The sequence below is a fragment of the Bombus affinis genome, chromosome 15 (genome assembly GCF_024516045.1).
Source record: "Bombus affinis isolate iyBomAffi1 chromosome 15, iyBomAffi1.2, whole genome shotgun sequence".
Classification (NCBI taxonomy): Eukaryota; Metazoa; Arthropoda; class Insecta; order Hymenoptera; family Apidae; genus Bombus; species Bombus affinis.
The window spans coordinates 6700065-6720437 of record NC_066358.1 but is presented as its reverse complement, the minus strand read 5'-3'; the positions used below and the strand labels follow the sequence as shown (position 1 = coordinate 6720437).

Genomic DNA, 20373 nt, shown 5'->3' with positions numbered 1-20373 from the left:
GGGCAACGGGATTACAAGAAATATCCATCTATCTATACGACGCTGTTACTAAATTAAATACAAAATTTATTCATTATTCAAAAATAAAATTACTTCATAAAATTATTCCATTATCAATAGCAATGATTCATACTTATATAATACCAGATCCATTTAAATGTAGAAGTTATTGACATCGCAAATTGAAAAAATGTAAAAAAGTTGCCATGTAGGAATGCAAATTAAATGGTAAAAATACGTAAATAAAAATCTGTAGATAGGTCAATATTCGACGAATTTCATTTTTGGAAGGTATATACTCGCTTTTGAATCTCACTGTATTTCAATCACATATTTTACGTACAGTCTTATATAATTGATACTTCGAACACTCTGCTAATGTGACGTTTGTGTCTATACCTGAGTCCTTTTAAATCTCCTGAAGACTTACGGTTATACGGTTATGTAGATTTAATCGAAGACCTTTATAGATAGATTGCTTGATCAAGATAATAAAGTTCATTCTTCGACGTGTTGAAAAATTCGAATCTTTCAATTTACTCTTTGAAGCTTTCTAGAATCGAAGAATTTGGTTATCCACATTTTGCGATATAATTAAGATGATTGAGAAAATTAATCGATGCATATTGAAGAATTTAGGGCAACTGGATCGTTGTAGACGTTGTAGAAGGGTTCGTATCTAGTAGTGGCGCGCACGTGGAGCCCATAAGGCGATGGTATGCGAGCGGTTCCACGGCTGGAGCTGTTCAACACTCGTAAAAATTCTATGTAACAGCATCCGGTCGGCCGTCCCGGCTCGATACCTCCCCGAGGATAATATAGAGATTAGGCGAACGTGTCAACGGCCTAACCAGCCGTTGTTCCGTTCGCCTTCGCGTCTGGAAATCCTGCGAATGCGACAAGAGTGGGCACAATCGTTTTTGTCACGCTCCATACTAGTCGAAATTGATTGGTTTTATCGTTGGGTCGAGAATTCTTTAATTGACGATCGTGGTTACAGTTAAATAGGACGAAGAATGTTGTCTTCGTTTAAATTTAATTGTAACTCTTCACGAACCGAAGAGCATTTGATACTCTGTTTTAACGAATCGAATAAGTTGCGTATTTTAGAAAATATATTTTTTGGAAATATTTTAAAGAATAAAATTTTAGCAAATTTTAAGCAGGTTACGTGATAATTGAATTGTTTTATAATTTCTCGACTACGATGAAATGTTTGGAAATTGTTTGTGGAAGTTTCTACGGTGAAATTGGGTTGCTTTCGACACGAAGAACGAAGCGACCGCGTCACAGATCGATTCTACGTCGCCGATTTCGGAAATTTGCCGTTCGCAGGTGAACATTCGGAAATTAATTCGAGAAACAGTTATGTCCTATTCCGATTTCCAGCTGGCCGTCGCTTCTATCGCCCCGTTTCTCGCATTTCGCGGATGTTTGACTTTGGTTTTGGTAATGTGACGCGCTCCGAACCTCGTCTGACGTCAGTACAATTTATTTAGGAATACCATTAACGATGATGACTAGAAATCCTATGTAAATTAATCGAATTTATGTATTAAAATCGTCATAATTCATTTGGTAATAACGATAATTATGTTACAATACAATTCGTTATAAGATACGCTTCAATCTTTGAAATTCCTGAGAATTTCGTAACACTGAATTCACCTCTGATCTATGACAAAAATTCGAAGCTTTGAATTCAGTTATTCGTTAAAAAAAAAAAAAAATTCTGCTTTTAAATTTAGTCTTTGGTATTTTGGTAAACTTGGAACTCGTAATTCAGCCTTTGAAGCTTCTACAAATTTTTCAAGTTTCAATTTCACTCTCTAAAATTTTACGAAATCCGGAACATTGAATTTATCCCTCGAATTTCCAAAAAATGTTTGTCATCTTCCTCAAGTTCCGACGATTCGAACAGAAATTTTGTAACAAAAGGAATGCCAGCAATTATCTTAGGAAAAGAAGAAATATTTGTTCTTTGAGCGAACTGAACAAGGCTGGAATATCTACATAAGACTAGAAAACAAAGAGGATTCTTAAATTGGTTCGAAGAAAGGCTGTTTGACTTGGGTTCTATGCCATCGTCGGGAATTATTGAAATTCATGGTAGCGTATCGTGGCAGGAAATGAAGAATTACGGAACAATCGATCAGCGTCTGCCAGTTGACCTCTTTAACTGCTTTATCAAGTCGCCTGTAGTCGGATTAACAACGACGGTGCCGGCAGATACGCGGCATGAATGGTACGAGAAGTTTGCTCAATAGAAAACGATCGCTTCTGTGTAATTGAGTTTTGAAATGCTCTAATTGCATAACTACCAACTTGATAGGTCGCTTCTGTTCTTAGAAATTCGATCTTATTTTATTTTATTCCTCGAAACTTTAGACAACATTTAGGAAATCAATCTCATTTTCAGAATTTCTTAACGTAGGTGAAATCGCCTCTTGTCGTCGAATAAAACAGCAAAGTGTACGCGTATGAATATTATTATATTTGTAATATCTTGTCTGGAAGTAACTTCTTGATAAATATTATAAAAGGAGTATTTTTAAAAGGAATCGTTGTTTGTCATTAATAAGAAGAAATTTACTTCCTGGCAGAAATTTAACAAAATGAAACCTAAAATTGTTTTTTTATCGTCGATAAAACATAAAAGGTGTACACGTGAATATCATTATATTTCTAATATCTTTCTTGAAGAAACTTCTTGACAAACTGTTCCCTTCTTTTCTTAAACGAAAGAAATATTTAAAGAAGAAAAATGATGCTTAAGATAATCGAGCTTTCGTAAGGAAATTGAAATTCTCATTGACGAGTTAAGCGAAATTTTATTTGACAGTTTCGTCTCTCCGAATTTTAATGTTCTATTTAAAATTTAACTTAACCTCTGAAAAATCGATTTAACTCCGGATAGAGAAATTTTCTCGTATAAACGAAATTTAATTTACCAAATTACATAGCAGAATTGGTAGCTTTAAAATCGCGAACAGCCGAGCATGTGGTACGGTGAAAGTGAGATGAGAAGGCATTAATCCGCGTAACATTGACCTCGTGAGCCCTCGGAATTAGGCAAACAGACGACGCTCGAGAACAAAAAGCAAAAAGTATCGACGCGTCCAAAAATATCGCAAGATATTTCGCAAAAATTTCGCAAGGTACGACTAATTAACTCACTGTCGTACCGCGATCTATTCCTTTCTTTTTTTTGCCTCTCGATAGAAATAAGGCGAATAATACCGAGTGTACCTTCTGTTGCGGTGGAAACCACATCTGTCGATAGAAGTTTCGTTTCATTGTAGACCGAGTATAAAGTTACTTGTAGTTGATACGTTAATGGAAATCTCTAGCGATACTGGATATTTTCTGGCCACTGTTGACCTTTCTAGCGAATATTTCTTCTTTTTTTTTATTTGTTTTATTAAGCTAACTCGAAGTTGATAGAGATTGAAGATAGAAAAGGCGACGCTCGTGCACTGAAATGGACTATGATCACAAGAGGGGAGGATGATATTTGAGTTGATAACACAAGTCTTTCGTTTGACTCATATTTCGAATATTTCACGCATTTCACTTGGTTTCACTGCTACGAATTTGATTTACATCGAACGTTAATGTAATTTCGTTTGGTAGTTTCATTTTGTTTCAAGTATTTCTTCTTTGATGAATTTCGAATTTAATCGAGAATATTCGAGTATTCGTTTCTATTTCGATTGAAATTTAATTCCAATGTAGATCTTTTGTCAGCGCGATCCTTTGTGCATCGACAATCCAATCATAAAGAATTCAGTGCTCACTGTGGCTAGCGAGTTCTTCGTATCGATAGTTATAGCACTGAGAATAAGGGCGATCATTGTTTCTCGCTGAACGGGAGACTTTGAAACGAGATTTCTTTCTTTGGACATGTGACTGACGCGCCAGGGTGATAAGAAAGGATCGGGAAATGGTTGGATCGATGATTGATTAACAGGAAATTAACAGAGTATACTGGAAGCTTTGCTACAGGCAGAGTTTGAGAATTGTGAGCAATTCCGTTGCTACAACGAGAATTGACTCTAAATTTAAATGAAAGTTGAGATTCGGATTAAAATTCGAATGGAAATTGGTGTTTTATCGAGCGGCCTAATAATTCGAGATTTTACGTCTTGATAAGTCGTTTCATTTCTAATTAACCTAGAGAAATGAAAAATAGAGAAAAGGGCGTATATAACAGGTCGTCTGATTGTAACAGGCGCACTACTCGATATTAAACGATAGACCACGCAGCAAAACCTGTTATTAGACGTAAGCTCATTTACATCATCTCGATATCCAATTATCAGCCGGTTACTTAAGCAGCTCATAGTCGATGATAAAATCGTATACGTCTTATGAATACATGGACGCTACATCGTGCAGACGTTGAAGATTCCTCGGTGCCTTGTACAATATTTATCGCTCGCGTGAATGTTAATCGCGCCAGAGAAGAAAGGTGCGCGCTGTTATTAATGGAACAATTAGTTTCACGGGTGTTAAGATGTTATCGCTGGTGTCTGTTTGACTGTTTAAATGAGCGCCAGCGAACGGGCCGCGTTCCTACCGGTGAATGCCAGTCGTGTGGCTCTAGAAGCCAGTAGGAAGGAGAATGAGATAGGTGCGAGCCAACTCTATCATTGTTTGTTCAACCGAGACAGACAATTTGAGTTTAATTTGGATTTGATATAGTGGAATGAATTTTAAATAACTGTTACGAATCGTAAAATTATGTTTGCAGATTATTTTCCTCGTGAAATCGAGCATCGAGTCTTTACAAATGGTTCAATTAGTTTCAATGCTTTCAGTGATCAATGGTCAAGTAGCTTCTTATAGATGAGATCAACGCAAACCGAATCAAAGAAAACAATTCGTCTAGATTTACTGACGCGCGATAGCCACTATTTTGGCGGTTGTCAAACAAAATCAAATCAAGTTAAACACAGACAAACATACGAAGATTTGACTTAACATTCATTGACTCATCGAAGCGACAAATTCGTCATTCTCACTGTATCAAACGACATCAAACCAAACTACGATCCAAATCAAATATACGGAAATTCAATTTATTTTGGTTCATTAAAGTATCACATTTGCTGATCCATTAAATCAAAGCAGTTCAAACTAAACCAAATCAAACACAAAAATTCAACTAAAACCATTACGACTAATCAAGTCGGTATGTTTGCTTCTTTCTTAAATACAATATACTCAAATAAACGAATATCCAATCTCTTCCGGCTCGTTAGAGCATCGCATTTGCCAATTCCATTGAATCAAACCAAAGCAAACCAAGGCAAACCAAGTCAAACTATATCAAACACAGGAAAATTCAATTCAAAACGATCGCGATTCTTCAAACCAGTATTATCCAGTACGTTTGTTGTTTCCTCACGCGCCTCTAACCAGTACCGTTTTATCTTCTGTTTGCAGCACGCGAACAACGTACGCAAGTCAGCGGCCGAGTACGTGGCGCGGCGTCAAGCGCGCAAAATCTCGATGACACGATCGATGACCTCGTCGCTGGCGTTACCGATGAGCCAGCTGAGCGACGTGGCCTTCCTGCCGAACGCGAAGGCCGGCACCTTCTTCGCCCGTGACAACGTGTCCAACTTTATCGGCTGGTGCCGCAACAGCCTCGGTATCATCGAGTGTCTGTTATTCGAGACCGACGACCTGATTATGCGCAAGAACGAACGACATGTGATTCTCTGTCTATTGGAGGTCGCCAGACGGGGCGCGAAATTTGGTATGCTGGCGCCAATGTTGGTACAAATGGAGAGACAAATCGATCGAGAGATCGCAGCGGAGAATAAAGCGGCGAACGGAGCTCATGGAAATAATGGAAACGAGGAGAGCGACGACGATTACGCTGATATGCAACAGGAGGAACCGTGTCTCATTTATGGACCCCAGCCGCAGATCGTCACCAATGATCTGAAGAGCCTGGACGAAATGGTGAGTGATCTTTTGTATTTCGTTATTTAGTATAAAATGCTGTGATTTAGCTTTCTGATAATAATTCGTCTTTCGAAACGTCCCACGATGTAATTTCCAAATCGGCGGACTTTTGTTTGAAGCTGTACCAAGAGACTGCAAAATATGTATATAAATATCATAAAAGTGATTTTAAAAGTAGCTTTTGGTTTCAAGCAACGTATATTCACTTTTTTCTGACTTGGATGGAATCAATCAAAATTTATCATATATAGTATAATTATTTGGAAACGAACTTTCGAAGAATTACTTTTATTAGTAAAATATATATAATAATTTCGATATAATTTTCGATGTAGAATATTATCTACAATATTCTATATTGTTTTTAAGTAACTATAAAAGTAGTCCAATATACAGCCAATTACGTTTTTATTGATGATTTTATAGACAAAGCGCTGTCTGTTTCAACCCGTGGGATTCCAGAGTCGCAAGTCAGCTTAGGAAACGAACTCGTATTTTTAAAAAGGTGACGCGACTGTAATATTCCCAGACTATGAAAATAACTCGCGCCCTTAGGTCTATCGGAGTGTATTTATGGCGTTGCTCCCCGCTGACCGTGAATATCACGAGATCAGGAATAAGAGAGTGGTTTATTCGTATTCCGGCGTTGAAAGGCGAAAGAAACGCGTGTAATTCACGTTCCATAATTCATCGTTTATCGGTGGCTCTCACAAAATCACATTCCTTTCCCATAAACCCCGCAACAAGTCATCTCTTCCCACAAAGGGAATTCGCTATTCCGCGAAGGAGATTTCCTATACCGCAAAACCAAATTCATCGTCGCGTGCAAGTAAAAATCGAAAATCTCGTCTACGGTCGTTTCACATGGTGTCCCGTTTCCATAATTTTCTCACTCTGTAACCTTGCCAAATCCACGCTAAAACGCATACACGTTCGACAATCGCAAAACAAAAATTCCCAACCTTCGTCAAAGTGTTCTCTAACCAACACGCGTTACGTGCGTTTCAAAGCGCACCGATCGTCGCAAGTGGCCCGATAATTTTACAAAAAAAAAAAAAAGAAAAAAATAGAAGAAAAAGAAATCCCTTGCATAAAGCCTTAACCAGTGTTCATACGCTAGGAAACGACGGTTTGAACGTCGCCTTGATAACTCTCTTCCGCTGGCGGCTCGCCACTCGTAAATCGTATTAGCATGACACCGGAGCAAAAACCGTCTCGCTTCCAGTTCCACTTGCGTTTTCCATCTCTAAATGGATTAAACGGCCACTAAATCAGCCGGCTAAACGCAACGCGTTCGCGTCACGTGGGCAGAACAAGCGTAATTGCCCGCCATGCACGTATCGCGAGACCGATTTCGTTTTCGTTGCAATTCGATCGTAAACGGTTGGCGTGTGCTACGTGGGAATCGATCGTTTGGCCCCGACTTGTCCATTTTTCACGCACTCTACCGTCGGTCACGCGTGTTAGAGGTTACCGTACTGCTAGAAGTTCCTCTGAATGGTCGCTAACGGAATTTATAGTCGTATTGTCCGATTCTTGTAACGTTAGAGGCTACTTTCAGACTTTTAGTTAGGCTACATTAATTGAATCCTACGGCTGTGGCCGTTGTTGACTCGAGCTTGTGATTGGCATTATTTTTAGTTGTGCTTTGGTCGCTGGATAACTCGAGGGATTAATTTATGTGAGCTATAAAGTGTACCTCTGTAGTTGTATAATGGTACTTTAGACAATAGTTAGAAAAGGGCGTGGTTACGTGCCGATGACGGACAAAAGCGATGAAAATGTGATAGACCGAAAGAATTCAGATTAATGTGTTCATTTATATCTACTTCGACGATGTCAATCGAAAGCCACGGCAGATTTATATCTTCGCTTTTACTTCTCCGCTTATCGCTCGCTGTTAGGCTTGATGGAAATTGAATTACAAATTCCATTCATTCTACAAATACCACGTTATATGAGATGTGTACAGGGAAGAGAGTATCAAGTACAACATGTTTCTCACGATCGCAAGAGTTTTAGAATTTTCTCAAGAGTCGGCCGCGTTCTTCTCTCGGAAAAATTAAAATAACAAAGCTGTTCCATTTTCCAGCATTCTTTGTGTAGTTATCCGCGGTATGCGCGTCAAAACACGCTTAGGCATCCCAGGGATTTGCCCGGTTGTTGTTTGAACATAGTCGACCCCGGACTTAATGCTTGCGCGTCGACTGAATGGGAAAAGAGCAATCTGCTGATACATGTTCGCAAGAATTCATACACTGGCGCGGCGCCAACAAATCTGACGTTGTGCCTAACGGCTTCCAGGCTCGCGAATAAAGTTTGCGCGCAAGAAAAACTAATCAAAGATCATACGATAAAGTATAAAATTGAATACGCGATGCACAGACCTGTAATATCGATCCATTAAGAAGCAAAGTTGCGTTAGCGTAATGTTTCATTTGAAGATGATAGGAAAACGTGTAACGAGGCTATTCTCGTTGGCTTTTTAATACCGATGTTACTTGATAACTAAAAGGTTAAAACTATTTTTATATAAAATGGATTATACAGGAATATTTGCGTTTAAATTCACGAACTTTTGCGAGAAGCCAATAGCAAAAATACCTGACAGAAGTTCTTATACCGTGGTTACACAAAGTATCGGCGCGCTATTTATTATAATATCTATACGCTAATTAATCGAGTCATTATGATTGGTAGTTTCATATGATTACAAAAATTTGATACTGTAAAAGTGTAGAGGCTGACGTTTCAAGCTTCGTTGGAGGATAAGGATATGTGCCACTGTATATGTAACAATTTTGATTAGGGCCAAGATAACGATAACCACAGTAACAAAGAATCATTGACCCCAACATAACGACAGAGATAAGGTACGTGAAACGCGACAGCACTAAATACCAAAAGTAGCAATTTTTTAAAGAACAAAGGATACATTAAATCAAACTGGGTATTATTACGTGACAAAGTGTGCGTGTAGGTGTGTCGATAAAAGTTCACTATACACGAGCGACGTTCACCGTGGAGTTCAAAGACTAACCAAGGGAAAATGTGCGGCAATTCTCGGAGAACCGCGCGGCGATAACGTGTCGCGCTAGTTGGAAATTTCTGCGTCGTGAAATGCCGTGTGCTCGCGCGCACATCGCTGTTGTTTGAGAGTCGGCGCGCGAAAAAAATCGACTAGAAGGTGTTTTCCAACGTGTTTCAGCCGGAACTAACGGCGTCTGGCGGGCTTAATGCGACTGAAAGGCCGCGTGTGCTTTCGAAAGCGACAAGAAACGCTCGTTAATTTGTTCCATCGGAACGAATGCAGCCTTGCATTTGCTATTTTACCGCGCGAAACTTTTCTTTTCCGTCTGATTTCATCGTTATTCCCAGGCAGACTCGATACATCGTTTAGATTCTTAAAGTCTGGAAAGTCATAGGGTGTGTACAGGAAGTCTCATAAATTTAGTTGTTAACATTCTGTTGAATTTTCCTTGGCAAATTAAGGATTTTATACAGTCCAAGATATAATATCTAGGTCCATCACTCCTTAATCGACCACCGCTGGTTAAACGCGTGACTTTTGAACGGACCCATATACCCTTTCCAAAATCATGCTGAAATCACCGCGATATTTACCCATACGAAGTGGAAAACTTGTTCGATATTTATCATTGAAAAATCCTTAAATGCAGTCTCTCACAGTGTTGCAACGTTTTCGTTGCAGTCGTGTTGACGTACTGTATAATTTAGAGGATAGAAGAACTCCCCTCACACCTTCAACTTCTATCTCCTCCACTAAGTACCTATAATTTATTAAGCGTTCGGCTTATGAGCCAACCTATTCACCCTTCTCAAAGCTGTATCGAAGCTACATTTAAAACTACAATCAGAATCATCACAGTATCCATAGAAAATAGGAAGAACGTTTCTCCTATTTACCATTGGTATATCATTCTCAGCATTCTTTCACAATGTTGCACAGTGTCACATCTCCACAGCCTACACTGCGTGTAAGGCATATTGACATATCGCTAGGCACTTGATTTTTTGACGAACCTATCCACACTTTCCAAAACGGTACCGAAACTACACGCAAAATTATATCGAAAATCTTTTTCCATAGAAATTTTCAATTTCCATACAAACTAGAAAACGTTTTCCTCATTTAACATTGGAAATCTCTTTATAGTAGTCTTTCACAATGTTGCAACGTTTCCTTCGTATCAACTTACCGTATAAAATAATGGAATATAATCGAAGAGTAAAAAGCCTCCAAAACTCCTTGTTCTCTTCGCACCTCCAACTTCTACCTCTCCCGCTACGTATAACTGGTTAGACGCGCGATTTTCAGACGAACCCAAGTCTCTACTCATCTCATCTCACATCTTCAACTTCTATCTCCTTTGGTAACTACGTGTAACCATAGAGTACAAGACAAGAGTGCGCGAATTTTGAACAAACCTATACACGCTTTCCAAAACAATGTTGAAACTATCACGGTATCTGTACCAAGTAGAAAGACTTTTTCGACATTTATCGTTGGAAAACCCTTGAGAGCGTTGTTTCGTAACGTGTTGAAACGTTCCCGTTGGAGTGAGGTCGTCGCGATACCCCGCGAATTTGCATTCGAGAGAATGGCACGCGTGGCGGGAAACGGTTTCTTATGGAAGGATCGTATACGGAATCGCAGCTGCGTGGCTGCTCGTCCAGCTCGCGATTTATCCACGGGCACGTCCGCATGAATACAAACGGGCATTTCTGCGCGGCGCGATGTCAATTCGCGTGCGCGTTCCATAAAGGGCAATTACGAAAGGGAAATCTGTACAGGTCGATCGGTTTCAGCGTAAAGCGCCTCGTTCACGTGTTCCTGTTCGCCTGTGCAAGTCGCCTATGGCTAATTAAATTGAAAAAGTCGTGGTGAATAGACGCGATACAGCGGAGGCTTCCCTTTTTCGATGGCGCGGGTGTGTCGCTAGATGGAAATGGATTTTAACGCTCATACGGCGTGTTCCAAGTTACGTAGCTGTACTATGTATGTACAGTGTGTTGGCGCTATTAGTTCCCAGCGTTTCTCTCCTAAACGATAAGTAAATGGAAAGAACGAAAGAAAGAAAGGAGACAGCTACGTATTTACGATAATATTATTTTTGTAAGTGTAAAAATCCATGTGCATTTTACAGTTGCATCTTTCTTTTTTCAGTAGAAAACCTTCCCTTTCTTTATGCATATATCGTTTATGCAAATATATTTTTGCACTTGTGGAAAAAATATTATTCCGAATATGTAGTTCATCTTAAACTATTCATCTTTTTCCTCTTTGGTTTTTTTCTTGTGCTTATCGTTCACGAGAAAAACGCTGCGAAATAGTAGTGTGACTACCCTGTACATATGTACATATGTGTTTATTTAATCTCGACCTCGCGGTCAAAATATCGAGCTTGGTTTCCAATTTCTTTTTAATTACCATACACAAGTATCTCTGTAACACATTCTAATCTTTCTACGTTTACCCCTTCCATCCTTTTTACTCTATAACAACCATACAATTAACGCTATACCTTCTATTGCACATATCATCTATTCTTTGGTATCCATTCCTCGTCTCTTTTTATTTATTTCTTTTTTTATCCTGTTTATGTCCCTAAACTATTCTAATACTTCTCCCACCCTTCTATTCTGCAATATTTTTTCAATACTTATATTTTAATTCTTTCCACGTCTTTGTTCCCATTCTTCCATCCGGTGTTTAACATTCTCCATATTCCTTTGACATATCTCGCACATCTTCTCTCTTCTTCTTTCTTTCAATATTTATTCCGTCCATATTATGAAATTTTGCTCTAACCATAAGACTTTGACCCGTTTCATATACCTCCTTTTGCCAAGTACTGTGCCATATCTGTCTTGCAAATATGCTTGCAAGTTTTATTATATTTTGACCGAAATATCTTATTGTATTGTAATAAACTTTGTTAAAAGTACTTTGGTATTTTGAATCGAAGATAATTAAATGGAATTTTCGAAAGTTTAAATTTTCATAATGTGTCATAATTATACGAGGTTGCAGAAGTATCGTGAGCGAAAATGAGATTTAAGACATCATCGATAGCTTGTTATTGCCGGATGAAACAAGAGCAAGAACTTTTAATAGTATTAACGGTCGCGTAAACAAGAGTGCTTACGTAACCCCATAATCACGCAGAATGCTGCATGTGTATCGTTTCTACGATGGAATTTTATTCCTCTGTAGACTCGATAATTGGCTATAATTTAAAGCTAACGACTTTATTGATTCATTAAAGAGTTAAGTGGAAGTGGGAGCGATCGCAAAAAAATTAGCTGCCCCGTTGGATAAATCGTTTAAGTATAAATGATTCACGATCTCGTTTCGAAATTTTATATTTAAACACTCAGACTTGATCTTTGTCACTTTTTTTGTTTTAAGATTTAAACAGAATTAAACATTAGATAGATTATTTCTCAGAGCTAAGATAAAATAGAGTATCGTAATTAGATCGCGGATTTCTGTGCAAATTCATGCTTTCGAGAATATAATTAAGAAAATAGAAAACCTCGGTAGAAAATTATTTTATCTAATAAGTATTATGAAAAACACTATACTTTGAATATTTCAATGTATATATATATATATATATATATATATATATACTTTTATACCATTCTGCACTTTCAAATTTCCTATCGATGATTAAAAATCCGCAGTCCAATTATAATATCATTTTTATAATTAATATTATTTTAACAACACTATTCCCTTAAAACAGAAATTTAATTTATACGACATTTAGAAATTCTAGAAATTTTATCTCATACAATCTATATGAACGATCGCGTCTGGATTTTGCATTTGCACTTGGCATTTGCATTTTGGGTCGGCGTTTCGTATACACTGTCTACTTCGAGGGAAACCTGAAACCGTGTTACATTGCCCAAATTGTAAATGCCAGGTGTAAATGTAAAATGGAAACGCGATGGGTTATCCAAAAAAGCTGATATCAAAATATCTCGTAAAAGTTCGACATCCAAAATTTATACGAAATTGTGTTAAAAAAGCAGCACCTTATCTTTCATAATTATATATTATATACCAATATATTAAAAATATTATAAATAATCTGAATACCATGTTAATGTAATGAATAATGTACCGTGTTACGCGAACGTATTCTTAAGTCGCGAATTACGTTGAAGACAGAATTAAATGCGAAAAACGCCGAGTACTCTAGTGGAGTATCGATTAGGGAAAGGCTGACAAGCGTGCTTGTCTAATCTGAACACGGTAAAACACGCTGCGTTGGTCCTGTTTATGGTGAATCATTGGGACAGCCCAAGCTGGAGTTCTGTGATCGCGGAACAACACGTTGGGCTCTTACACTTTGCTTAAAGATTGTGTAATTGTCAAATGGATAGTCATAAATCAAATAAAGTTTGGCGTAGTGTTTCAATTTGTTCGTCGTAAAATTGCTTTAAAAATTCTACCGATTTTCTCGTAAAAATCTTCTTTGTTTATATTTTAACATAATTATTGGGTTGGCACTTAGTTGCCAATAGAATAGTTCCTTATAAATATCTTATTTATTGTTGATTTTAAGCCTCGATGGATATTTTCTTAACAAACATCAATATTTCCCCCATTCGTTTGTCTCTGTAATTGAAATGGTAGTTTCTTATGAATATCGTAGTTATATGTGGTACTTGATCAATAATTCTGTATAGTTCGATACACATAGCGTTTTAGAATTATTTCAAAGTATTCAAAGAACGAAATCATAGAAATCTTCATTCATCTATTGTTACAATTGAAATAGTTCCTCGAATACGACGAATATCTTATTTATGCTTCATCCTTGATCATTATCTCGTCTAAGTCTAGAAACTCTTATCTTTTGAAGTGCCTTATCTAAGGAAAGAACCTGCACTTATCTGACAAGCTAAATTACTATTCGTAGTTTATTGCTATTAGTAAGTTAGAATTATCAACCTATTTGCAATGTGAATTTCGAACAATTAACCAAGAGGGAACCACTTAATTTCTCATATTTCACGTTTAAACACTTAACTGTAGTTTCTGCCATATTCTCCTCGTTTGCTACACAAGAATTCCTTTAAAAATGTAAATTCTTTTTTAAAGAAGTCTAAATTTCAAATACCATCGTATGTATATCTTTAAACACATGTTCAAACAAAAACTACAGCTATTTCTTTGAACAAACTTAACTTCCTAAACTCACTGTCACGTTTCAATACTTTTATTCCTTATTCACAGATTCTCTTTACTTAAACTTTCTTTAGAAACATTTCTATCTCAAAATTTAAATGTCGAATACCATTGTAGTAAATTGAAGTTTTGCTCACTTCCGGTCTAGACGTAGTTCCTTGGTATTTATGGCTGCCTATGGCGATTCCCATGCCGATAACAAGCATGGTGGCTCGTAGCGAGCTTGCAGGGTGGTTTCTGCTGGCCATGCCAGCCGGAGCTTTGCCTCGCAAGCGCCGAAAGCTCGTATTGATCGCTTTTAGCCCATTTCGTATCAAGTTCAAGCGCAAAGTCCTTAAGTTTCCTACGAAGGACGAAGCTCTCCTTTCTCCTCGAGGATATCGACTGCACAAAGTGGCCCGAGGGTTGCTCGATAGAACGAAGGAAAAGAGAAAGCGTTTTCTCCCTTTCCTCTTCTTAACTGTTCCTTCGCAAAGGAATAACGATCCTCGTTATTTAATCGCCATTTCCTTATCAAGTTTTAGGTTAAGTGGAAGTTATTGGAAATTTTAGATCGGTCGGTCGATTGGCAAAAAGGTTGACTCCATAGTGCCGTTACAATTGTTACTTTTTTTATTATTGTAACTAACTGTTATTTACGTGAAGTTTAAAAATGCAAAGATGGATAGAATGCGTTTAATGTATGAGATATCCAAAGTAGAATAGTCATTGTAATTTTTGGGGAAGTCTGAGTTTATAGTGGTATTATCCTTCATGAGAATATGTTTTATGAAAGATGCTATTCCTCGCAAAATGACGTTTTCCATCTATTCTCATGCAAAATAAGCGCAGAGTGATGTTACAGTTTAAGCGGCCATGGAATTAAAGTGACGTTATCTTTATTCTCATTGATTAGAGTACATGATTTAACTCGAATTCTTGGTCTGGAAAATTTTGGTTTGTTCCACTAGATGGATAGTGATCCTTGGAGCAACCGCGTTATATCATATACAATTATATAGTTTTCTTTCTTGAAAGAATTCTTTTCTCGCCTTTATTTATTATATTCTTTAGAGAACTGTATTTTAACAGCACATAATACGTACAACCTTATTATTCCAAAAATAGACAGTTTGCCCTGGTTTCTGGCAACTAATGATCCTTCGCTATCATTATAGATGTGTCGAGACCCCGGCTGGTCATTATCTATTCATATATTCGTTAACGATAAAAGCTTGACCGATTTTGAAATCCGCCTCTTATTAAAAAAACGTTTTATTATCGGAGAGAAAATATTTCCTCGATATCCTCAGGTTTTTCTGCGGATATTTGGCTTACGCTTCATTTCTGACGATAAGTGAGAACGTGTGCAAGCATACGTGTTGTCGAATACCTGTAGCCTCTCGTTTCCATGTTTTTTAATACGTTTCCGTAAATATTTGCTCTCGTCGATGTTGAACACATTTTTGCCTTCACTAACAGGTTCGGATGTACACTAAAATGCGTGAATGGAAGGCAATGAATTATAGTAGCGTGGTACTTTAATAAAACGAGCGTTATTCTGTTAGAGTGTCCATACTCATTTCAGTCATTAAAATGATCGAGCTTTAATGTGTACTTAAATATAATTACGTACATAGTGGCAGACGAAAAAGAGTTCAAAAGATAAATGGTACGAAAATTTTCATTTTCATTTTCATTTTACGTAACTGAATTATATTTGACAAGAGCGATGGATATTATTGATTTTATAAAAAGATGTCAATATAATGTCGATCGATAATTTTATAAGAATTACTGAGTTTCTTGTAACATCGTTCAATTTTTTTCATTTCCTTCCGCTAAATAATTATAATCGAAGGGACATGATGAAAATAAATAATATAATATATATATATATTATAATAATATATTCTTGCTTCAATAAAATTCAGTATTATTTTTGTCGAAAGCATATGTTTAGTAATTGTAAAAATAGAAACTAATCCGAAACTATCGTAATTTCATTGATAAAAATCGTTTTACGATATTCCGCTGTCTTTTGATCGTGCACTACTTATGAAACTTCCTATAGGTACATGTATGTCCAACGTTTACAAATGTGACTGGCGAAAATTACATAAATATACATTACACGCTACGAGACGACAGTTTGAAAACGTTATCGTACAGGAAACGACGGATCGTGTTCACATAACTGATTGATTCATAACATAACCTCTCGATGTGTACAACTACTTCATTTGCTCGTCAAACATACAAGGATTTCCCGTCTACAATTTTCTAAATATAATGAAATAGCAAGAATGCCATTCCGAGTAGCCGTTATTAACAATGACGAATCCGACTTTTCTTAAAATTCGTATGATTCATTTGGAGCATATCTTCCATGGCGTCTAAAGTTAGCGGCCATGCTCTATATTAGTATATCTCGACACGTTTTATCGTAAATATGAATCGTATTTGCTGTGCTTAGTCATCGAAAGAAAGAGTTAACGTTTTCACCGAAATCCTTGCGTATTATTGCGCGTCGCAATCGTTCCGAGTACTTGAAATTGCCATTTATCGTTCCCATCTAATTAAGAGTTTAAGCGGTATCGATTTAACGCGAGTAACAAGTTCTGCAATAATCTGCAAGTCCAGGAATTCTTGGCTAACTTTGACGCGATGAAATGTAGCTACATTGAAGTTTACTTGTAAGTACTTAGAGTTGAGAAACTGGTCTAGTAACTTTCAATTCTCACCCATAATTCGGAAGATTCTAATTATTATTCATTCAACATATATTTCTATATTAAATGTATTCTGTACATCCGTGCAACTTTGTATCTTCCACACGTGCATAAAAAACCGCGGTCTACTGATTTACCAAACCAGCATAATATGCAAATTTCAACAGAGAACATTTTCTGAACGACGAGGTAACATAACCTCAAAATTCCCTAGATTAGTTCAATAATCACCAAGCAACCACAAATCACAGCTGCCCGTCACAAGTCGTGAAAAGCAATTCTCACGCAATCTGAAAAAGCCCCGTGGATGGTCGAGTGGTCGGCGTATTCGCAATATGGAGGCGAATCTAGGTCGTTCGCGCTAACCCATGCCCAAGGCGGCGAGCGCTCTCGTCATTGCTGGCCGTTAATTACTCCGGCGAAGCAAGGGGACGGTTCGTGACGCGATCGAGAGAAGAAATTGAAGAATTCTTTCCCTCCTCTATTCTCCCTACTCCATTTTCCTTCTTCTTCTTCGACGTTTACTTGTTCTTTCTCCCGTTCGTTTAACATAACCTATCGCGATGAGGCGAAAAGAGGAAGAAATAAGTACGAGAGGAGCTTCGTAATGTCGAAGCTGCGTTCTTTCTATTATTTTCGTGTCAAACGTATTTTTCCGATATTACGTACCATCTCGAATGAAACAATTGTTTTTGGTATGCATTATGATTTCTCGTTTCGATCGTGTGTTAAACATCCTCTTAAAATACTAGGAACTTGTTTTGTCGGGTAGTAGTAGGGTTGACTATCGCGAATTATGAGAACAGGAAGAAATGTTAATGTACAGGGTATTTCATAAGACGAGCCAGTTTAGAAGTCGGTATGGGACATAAAATCAATGAAAAAACTTCATACAAGCATGTGTCGTGTTTGACCCTGTTTCAAAGTTATAGCCACTTTTGTGTTACGATAATCCACGACAGCTTATCTTGATAAAAGGTGCTCGAAATGACCATCCTCGATTTCTATGCCAACCTACAGTCGTCGTGTCAAACAATATCGCCATCTTTCAAAAATTGTGTACAAATGATACAGACCAAGGGTAGCCATTTCGAGCATCTACGAAGATAAGCAGTTGCTTACAGAGATTATCGAGACACATAAGACTATAACTTTAAAAAAGGGTCAGGTAGAAGATACGTTTACATGAACTTTTTTCACTGCATTTTTGTGTTCCCTGTCCATCCCTGAAGCAGCGGGTCTCACGTGTTAGGGAACAGATAGTATAACAGGGAAATCATCTTGATTTATTCAATTGTTTATTAAAATAACGTGACCAACAAGTGCGCTAAGAGACACGAAAGCCATCCTGAGCCATTAGAGATGATGGAGAGTTTCGTAAAGGACAATATAAAAGTGGTACGAAACGGAGGAAACAATAAGCTCGTATTTCGTTAAAAAGAAGGTAAAAGAAGAAAATGAAGAAACATGTACGCGTCCCCTTTGATCCCGCTAGCCTGTCCACGAGAAACTACCATAAATAGCATTGAAGTCTCGAGTCCAGGCGTGTTAGTTATTACGTGCAATTAGCCCGAGATAGCGCGGAGAGAAAAGGCTACCGAGCCGTGCAAGGTCTGGCTGCGGTCTGAGTCTTAGCTAATCCAGTGTTTATCGGCGACTTTCAACCAGCCAGAGACACACACGTTCGTCGTGCCAGCGTTCGGTTCCCTGGCCTCTGTGTGGCTTGAGTCACGCGGCTGCTTTTCGTTGCACTTTAATGGTGTGTTGTTGGATTTGTTGGTACGTAGATTGTTCTTTAGATTAAAAAAGAATCGGGTTTGGCTTACAGAACTTTGAAAGTTTAACTTGAGAAGAATAACACAAGCCATTTTCAGCAGAGAGGATTGCAAATCTTGGTAGTAGATGTTCATAGACTTTGTCAGATAATACAGCTATAAATGTGTTGCCAGATTAGCGGAAGATTATCCAAAGTGAAAGATAATGGGTTTTGTCGGGAAGAATAGATGGGCTTATTTTAGCAATAGGGTGTCGTATCTTAGCCTCGGCTGTTCATAGATTGAAACTGTAGGCAACTACTGAGAAGAGAAACGCTATTTGTATTTAATATTCGTAAACAAAAACTGAAATTCTCAATAGAAAGTTACAGTTCGAATTAAATGTTTGCGAAGTCAAAGAACCATTGGTTATAACACTTTGAATAAAACGGCCTCGATTAGACCATGTTCTCATTACTGAGAAAAAGATATTTCAAAAATACAAGAGATTCATTCATTTAACAAATTTCAACCCCACAAGAATTTTTTGCCACGTTTCGCCCCAGAATCCCCATTCTCGACTTTCCCTCAACGAACACTCGAGTTAAAAGAAAAATCGTGACAGACAAACCGGGTAACCCCCTGTGTCCCGTGTCCCCTCGAGGCTTCACGAGGGTCCTGAAGCGGAATCGACGTGGTTGTCACCTTCCGCGCACCGTTCGATCGACAACATCTAGGTTATTCCAATAAAGTGCACTCGAAGAGCTTCTAAACAGCTTTGATTGCCGACCTGAACCGTGGCATCGAGGGTGCGCTGACCAGAAATCAGATTTCACAGCGTAAGTCGCGATCGTCCACTGGAAAACTGCATCCAGTTCGAAATTTATCGAAACTTCGTCTGTGAAACGAATGATTCGCTTTGCTCTAGCCGAGTGTGAAACGATGTTACGTTGATTGGAATGGTGTTTTTGACGATGGTCGTCATTGGGGTTGCTTTCGTGTGCTTCGTTTATTTTTTCCTCTTTCTGTGTATTTTTAGAAAAATTTCCTCGAAAATTCGTATAGAACTAATTTTATCAGAATAGCTGGTCATCAGTCATCGTACCACTATACGCTCGTATTTTATTTTCTGTCTTACTTTACCTCCATTCATATGCTGTGCTATTTCTCTCTTTTGATTCTAAAGAAACTTATGAATATTTATGAATGTTCTGTGGGTTATGAACGAGAAAAATTTAATGGAAATAGAATTTACATTTTCTTTTCAGATATCACGTTTTATCTCTCGCCCTACTTTGTATTCATTTCTCACTTTTACTCCACTATGTTTCATCATACTCTTTTAACCATATATTCTTCTTCTATCGTATTCGTTACATCAACCAATTTCTTCATTCTTTGTTTCACTTTTCGTTTCCAACATCTCGACAAATTAAATGGGTAAAATTGAGCTTCATTGACATTAATCTACGAATAATTTTAATGAAACTCCATTAAATTTAACGTAAATGGAAGTTGAACGAATAAATAAATAAATTCGAAAGATACTATTAAAACAACGTGGATCTTGTCAAATCAAAGGGAATCGAATCGACTAAATTGAGAATGTACAGCGTGCAACCTGTGTTCGCGGGTTTCGTCTTCAACCGAACAAGCTCTATCATCATTCGAGGCGACGTCTCGAGAAATGTTTATTCGATTGTTC

At 37.7% G+C, this 20373-nt stretch overlaps 1 protein-coding gene across 2 annotated transcripts in view; it reads left to right on the top strand.

Moving 5' to 3' along the window:
• The window catches only part of LOC126924838 (GAS2-like protein pickled eggs), an 88477-nt gene that overhangs the window by 36621 nt on the left and 31483 nt on the right, over positions 1–20373 (top strand). For both annotated transcript variants that reach the window (XM_050739749.1, XM_050739750.1), the window contains exon 3: positions 5449–5973. In XM_050739749.1, coding sequence (XP_050595706.1) covers positions 5449–5973 — 525 coding nt within the window. The remainder of the gene's footprint in view (positions 1–5448; positions 5974–20373) is intronic.